This window comes from Taurulus bubalis (assembly GCF_910589615.1).
Source record: "Taurulus bubalis genome assembly, chromosome: 1".
NCBI classification, from domain to species: domain Eukaryota; kingdom Metazoa; phylum Chordata; class Actinopteri; order Perciformes; family Cottidae; genus Taurulus; species Taurulus bubalis.
Window position 1 is genome coordinate 37,357,362 of NC_136589.1, and position 7,001 is coordinate 37,364,362.

A 7,001-nucleotide genomic window follows, 5' to 3' on the forward strand; every position below is an offset into this window, starting at 1 on the left:
CTTGTCCCATTTAGAATCTTCAAATTAATATAAATCTTACCTTTTACTGCATTTAGTTTTTATCCTCAGTGTTCTGCAGTTTTATTACTGTCATAGAAGTCATCACACGTAAATAAAACTGAATTAAATGTAAAAAAAAAAAAAGAATTATTTGAAAGTTTACAACCATTCTTGCTGAGAATCATTTTATTGAGAGAATATTGAGGTTTTGCTTCAAAGTGAGACATATTAGTTGCTCCTTTCACTTAAATGAATCCAGCTATAGTGTTCCTGGATAAAAATCCCACTTGTGTGTGTGTGAGACTTAATAACATCAGTATACATCAGCGTCAACATGGATTACTTGAAAAGCATTTGCGTGTATTTTAAGTTGTCAAAAGGAAATGCTGCATCCATTACTCAAATTTTCTTTTTTTTTCTTCTTCCGCCGTCAACTACTAAGACATGCAATTAACTATGATTCACTATATTAAACATATTTCCAACATATTTAAATGACAATACAGTGATTAAGGACATAACAGAGCATGCAAGAGAAAATTGAAAAATAAAAGTTAAAACGGTAATAATTAGCATGCCAACAGAGAAAACAAATAAGTCGTGAAATAAGGGAAATTAAATTGAAATAACCGGCTTTAACTTTTCCCAACTGACAGAACAAATAACATGCAAATATAAATCACAAAAGAGCACTTAGCAGCGATAAAGGATTCAGAGTTGCAGGTTGATTTTTTTTTTTTAAGCTGTAACGTCAAGCTGAATTTGACGAGAACGATGATCCATCGCCATTTTCTTCATGTCCTGATCTGCTTTGATGTCACTCATTTCAAGCCCGTGTCCTGGGCCAACGGTCGGATCGTACTGGTGTCTGCAAAAGAATGTATAGTCGACTATGAAAATATAAAAAGGCAATGCAGTCGATAAAACTTTTTGGGTTGGAAAGCCATTAAAAGAAGGATTCACATGTAACTGTGTGGTTTCTACACGGGTATCAGTCATTTAAGTAACCATACAGGCAACTCTTTTTTAATCAATTAACTCACTGCTTCAGGTGTTCCTCAATGGCTTTGCGTTCATACACAGTACCATACAGCGTTTTCACAGGATCCACAAACATCTTCTTGGTGAGCGGACAGATCAGATGTGCCGGTATAAACTGTGGCACCGGCCCCACCAATGTCTTCAAAAACAAAGAAAAGAAACACTTTAAAAACAGTATGTTAATGTAAAATCTGAAAGAAAAGAGATATATATATTCTTCTATGGGTGAAAAACATAAAACAAGGTAATATCCACAACAAATATGTATATGTAAGCTCATTTACTTTCTCTATGTCATCCAGTGACTTTCCTGCTGTTTCCTCTGTATGTTTCTCGGCTTCTCGTTCATACGTCTCACGACTCGTTAGGTATTCTTCAGCCAAGATGCTTTCAAAGAAAGAAAAAAAAAAGAAAAAACATTTTTCAACACGTTTCTAAAAAATACAAGCGTTTGTCGTTTGTTCAACACAGTTTTTTATTCAACAATCTGACAAAATAAAAGAAGCAACGAGATAAAGGCAGTATGTTTTACAAGAGCTGTACTGTACTGAATTGCATTTCATTGTACTGCTGAGGCTGTTATTGTAGCTCTAAATTGTTCATTGATTTCCATTTCCACCAGGTAGAATGACACAGGGCAGCAGCGGCCCCAGTCATTAACATCAAACTATTTAATCAAATATCATTGTTGCAGGTTTAAGTCATGTGGAGAAGAATCGTTTTTTAACGCAATGAAGCAACGGATTTCCAGCACTCATAACGTTTTTGAATAAACAGAACAGACTGGAGCAAAAACATCCCCTGCATAAGAAACATCTGGTAAAAGAAGCTTTGGTGCCCACAATTACTTATTTATGAATGTGCATATACAAAGTACCTGTCCAGTGGATCATCAGGCTCAGGGATGATGAGGAGTCCGTACACAGCTTCTAGGATCTCCTTCATGGTGATGTGGGCATTGTAGTTGCGGTCAAATATGTTGTGGCAGATGCGGCCCACACTGTTGACATTGCAGTGGTACACCTTTCATTGTGTTAAGAAAAACATGCATTTCCAACAGATAACATTGACAACAATAATGATAATGATGCAATGTCCGTCTACATCTCACAAATTACTTTCCAGTCATTTGTATTTTGGCAGGATACGTGTGTGACAAAGCGGACGGTTGGAGGCTTGGCTGGGTAGTCGGGACCAAACTGGCAGTACAGCTCAAACACGCCTTTCTTATACGGTGTGTCAGGAGGGCCTTGCATTAGAATCCTCCAGAACTCTGAAAAAATTAGTACATTTTATATTATTATTAGTATTTAAAAACTAGATCATTTGGATGAACAAGTGTACCGGAAGACGGGTACACAAAGTAAATTATCCTGTACATCCTCTACATAAAAATGTGTCAGCCATGTGCCATGGAGAAAAATGAAAAATGCATGACTTTGAAATGAGACAACATGCCACTTACTAAAGTCTGACTGTGATGGAAAGACTCTGAAGAAGGGATGTGGGCTACAATGCAGACTCTTCAGCTCCTCCAGGACACGTTTGTCATTCTCCCCATACCAACTCCTTGACTCCCGAATCTTCTTTTTCAGAGCACTATTTAGAAAGATTATCAATGCTTCAAATGTAATGGGAACACAGTGATTTTCTCCAAACATCAGACAAAGTATGACAGCAGGTTAAAACAAGTCTACATCGGCAGAGAGATAATACAACAACCTTACTCGACCAGGATTATTATGAGCCTCTCTGGAACGGCTGCTTCTTCCACTCACCTCGCTGTTGCTGTCACTTTGCCGTTTATCTGGCTTGGCAAGGACGTCTCTGGACATTCATCATACCCCTGAGTCTTGAAGAAGCGTGACAAAGTACTCTATAAAATGACAGGAACTAATTAATTAGCACATCAGGACGACAATTTAAAAAAGAGATTGCCTGTGTTAAACAGTAATTTGTTATAGTTCACATTGTTTCCAACAGAACGGTGGACAATGATCAACAATAACGAACCTGTGTGATGGAAGTTGGGTCAAGTTGTTCCTTGAGTTTCCTCTGCTCCAAAGACAGAACCGTCTCAATCTCAAAGAGCTTCAGACCCTCTTTGGTTGTCTGCGGTTTGAAACAGCAACCACCTGGAAGCAATATGATGTCATGGAAATGGATATGTACTAAACAAGCCTCTATTCTATTTATTATCTCCACCTCACATCCAACCATGTTTGAGTTACATTCAAACAAAGAAGTTTACTAAAACACTGAGGACTAATTAGGACTTTGTAAAACATACATGCCTAAATGTGCTTTCTGCAGTTCTTCGACAGACGTCATCAACTGTGTGGCATTAAGGTCCACCTAAATCTTTCTCTTAGCATAGGCAGCCAGGAATTGCAATTTAGGAAACTCTTGGTATACATGCTAAAATATTGTACCGACAACAATAGATATAAGCTTGAGCCTTCAGGTGTTAAATACTCTATCATAAAAATGCAAAAAGGTTAAGGGGACATAACAGTCAACATCCTTAAATAAGACTCTACAATGATGAGGTGGATGAGATCTCTTGAATTTGCAGAATGTTTGAGGGCATACACTGTATATAGAATTAGTTTTGTTCCACTTTTTGATGCATGCATTAAGTAACTACATCACAGGGATGTTAATTTAGGAAACCGTCTTTCAAAGATGCCACACCTGTTGCATTACTGATTCCATGCAGGATATGGTTCTCCACATTCCCGAGGAGGATAGAGTCCACAATGATGTTAGATTTAAGCAGTCTGACTGTCACAGCATCTGGCTCTATGGAGGATCTATTGAAAGAATTGAGGTTATCACAATCTGTAGCTTGACATTTTGAATTCATGACAATTTCTTACTGCTAACAAAGATGTTCAATATATATGCGAACAGGTGTAAATAAGGTACTATAACCGATTAGAACAGAGGAGGAAATGTACCCAGAATCATTTCCATCGGTGAGGCATATTATGCGAAGTCTGCAATCTGGGAACCTCGTCTGGACCTTTTCCAACTCCAACGCCCCACGCCGCAGGGCGTCGTACAGCAGAGTACATCCACTTGCCTCTATGTTGCGTATGTGTTCCTGGAAATGTGAGAAGAAAAAAAAAAAGGTACATCACTGCATTACACCGACATAAAATCGTACTAAAATAAAGCACGGGTGTGATATACTGACTTTACCTTGAACGTTTCCAGATTTTCAGTAAACGTGTAGAGAATTTTCACCAGGGAGTCGAACTTCACCAGGCCGATGACATGATAGAAATCATAAGCCATGGTCCTCGTGGCAAAGTTGTCGAAGAGCTCTTTCACAACGTTGATCTTTTTCATTTCTGAACCCACGTAGCACTCCTCTTCCATGGAGGAGCTTGTGTCTATCAGCACCTAATGGTAATTCACGTCAACAATAATTATATTGTAAATGTGTCCTGTGTTCCCCAGCCGGTCCCGCAGAAATAATCAAACAAGTGACAGACAAAGTTGTACCAGAATAGCCTCTTTTGGAGTCCTGGTGGTGACAAATGTCCGGTCATCGCTATGGTCACCAGTCCTGTGTCAAATGTCAAAAACGTTGTTTTGATCGTTGTGACTTTTACAGAGATTCATACAGTAAATAAAAAGAAAATATATCAGCATTTATGCTCAAGCCATTAGCGCACTGCATCACGATTCATACAGTTTATTGCCTCTGTTCTCACTATTTTGTGTGCTGCTGTACTAAAATGGACCAATATGTAGCTTTTAGAGAGATTTAGTGGCAGAAATTGAAAATAATATTCATAACTATGTCTCCATTAGTGGATAATCAACTGAAACGAAACAGATTTTTTGTTTTGTAAGCATAGAGTGAGTCCTTCATATTCTCTGCACGGCATCCTTCATGTTGCACCTCCATGTTTCTACAGTAGCCCAGTATCTTTGCCTATTACACTCCAATATGGGGTTTGAGGAGCCGGGGATCGAACCTACGATCTTCTGATTAGAGGACGACCTGCTTTATCTCACACTGTACACTGTAAGGGACTTACCTGGCGGCCAATACATTCACATCCACTGCTTTGTCTTTGCCATCCAAACAATCATGAACTCTGATCATATCAGGGGATCCTTTGTCTTTACGCAAACATACACCAATGTTGTCTAATAAAAATAAATAAAAAAAAAAGGGACAAAATGTAAATAAAACCAGTTATATTACAAAGCTTTCCACAAACATGTGGTACTAAATATCAGAAGCAACATAGAAACCTTAATTTAAGAAATGCTTTTTTTTGTGTGAAATCTAATGCTGTAAAATACATGTGTTGGTGCAAAAATACCTTCACTCAGAAGAACAAGGCGGGCCTCACACTGTCCGAGCGCCTTCAAGTGTAGCGGCGGGGTGAGATGCAGGCATCGATTGCCCGGAGATTTTAATTCTTCCATCATACTTCCAAAAGTCTTCTCCATGTTTACCTGAAAGCTGCCACAAAAAAAAGTTGATAAAAAAAACAAGGCTCAAGTTTAACATAAAAAAAAGCATCTCATTGAAGTATTTTTAAGAATAGTAAAACTTTGATGATGCATACTTTTGACCCATTGTCTTGTCTCGGGCAATCCAAAGAGGATAGGTTCTGATGCATGGAGGCAAACTGAGCAAGATCTTTTCAATGTCTCTGTCTCTCTGTATTGATGTCTCTCGCAAAACCTCTTCAGTGCAATTTGGAATTTTTTCTCCATCTAAACAAATGATAGAAAATCCAGTGAAGCTGATGACACTTTTGTTAAGGTCACTGATGAAACCAATACAGTCCTGAAATAAAGTGTGCAAGTGGTTTGTATATGTAGTAAATATAATTATAATACTGCTTCCATACAACTGAGACAATCATGCCATGCGCAAATATAAAAGAGTTTGATGTTTTGCACAAATTAAAGTGCCAGTAGCTCTTTGATCCAACTAGCTCGCTGCAGCTGCTTTGTTTAGCTTTTCAAAAAGGGATCAGCTCATAAAAAAAAAGGCAGAAGAATTTCCATATCTTGCAGCGGTAACCATATTTCTGTAGCTGCTCCCTAATAAAAATAGAAAAAGGGTAGCATATCAGTAAATGGTGAGCTGCTATCTGCTTATTCTAATTGACCTCTGCTTCTTTATAGATATATTCTAAAAAGTGTCTCTTCTACACATTTATTTTTAGTCTTACCTTTGATTTTCTGTAGAACGTATGCTCGTTCAAAGGCTCCAGGTATTCCAGGTACTCTGACTGGTTCAGAGAAGCGGCTGCCATCTTCAGACGTGAGAGAGATTGGTGCGTAGCTCTCATGGTCTGCTGCCTGGTTCTGTCAAAATAAGGCACAGCGATTATTACTTAAGTGGTCAAACATTGAATAGGAATCGACCTTAATGCATACATAACACGGGCAATTAGATCATGTAAAATGACGTTTATCCTCATACCTCTGCTTCTGATCGGAGATGAGCCCAGCAGTACAGTGAATTCTCAAAGACATCCAGGTCCTCAATGACTTTCTCCCCTTGCGGCGTTCCACATTGAGGCAAAAGCTCTCTAAAGAGCATGTACAAGCCTTCAAAGACTGCAATCTAAAACAAAAAGTATATCAGAAAAAAATGGGTACTGGTGAAAGCACACTTCACTGTGTTAGGATTCAGTTCAGGAAAATATCTTCTGCAAACCACGCAGATCATTTGAATGTATTCCTTGGAACAGTCTGCTGCTGTGACCAATACAATGAGGCTAAATGGATATTTGTTTTTAAGCCTGTTCCTATATGGATCCACACACACAAAATGTTTTCACAGCACTAGTTATAAAACGAGCCAATCCTAGAGCTGTAATGCAGCTGTAATGCATACATATTGTATACCTTCTGATTCCTGGTTAGCTTTTCATTCCTACAGAGTAACTGATGCAAACTTTGGGCGAGAGGGTTGCATC

General features: G+C 38.5%; 1 protein-coding gene across 1 annotated transcript; it reads right to left on the minus strand.

Annotated features, from left to right (window-relative positions):
* Positions 1–180: 180 nt before the first annotated feature.
* LOC306736757 (uncharacterized protein) lies at positions 181–5,126 on the minus strand. Its single transcript, XM_079218420.1, has 13 exons — positions 5,094–5,126; positions 4,552–4,615; positions 4,246–4,449; positions 4,002–4,147; positions 3,736–3,854; positions 3,055–3,176; positions 2,820–2,917; positions 2,507–2,640; positions 2,190–2,314; positions 1,919–2,064; positions 1,326–1,428; positions 1,044–1,180; positions 181–868 (listed from the first exon to the last, which is right to left on the minus strand). The coding sequence occupies exons 3-13, from the start codon at positions 4,423–4,425 to the stop codon at positions 739–741; spliced, it is 1,440 nt and encodes a 479-aa protein (XP_079074546.1). The 5' UTR covers positions 4,426–4,449; positions 4,552–4,615; positions 5,094–5,126; the 3' UTR covers positions 181–738.
* Positions 5,127–7,001: the final 1,875 nt, after the last annotated feature.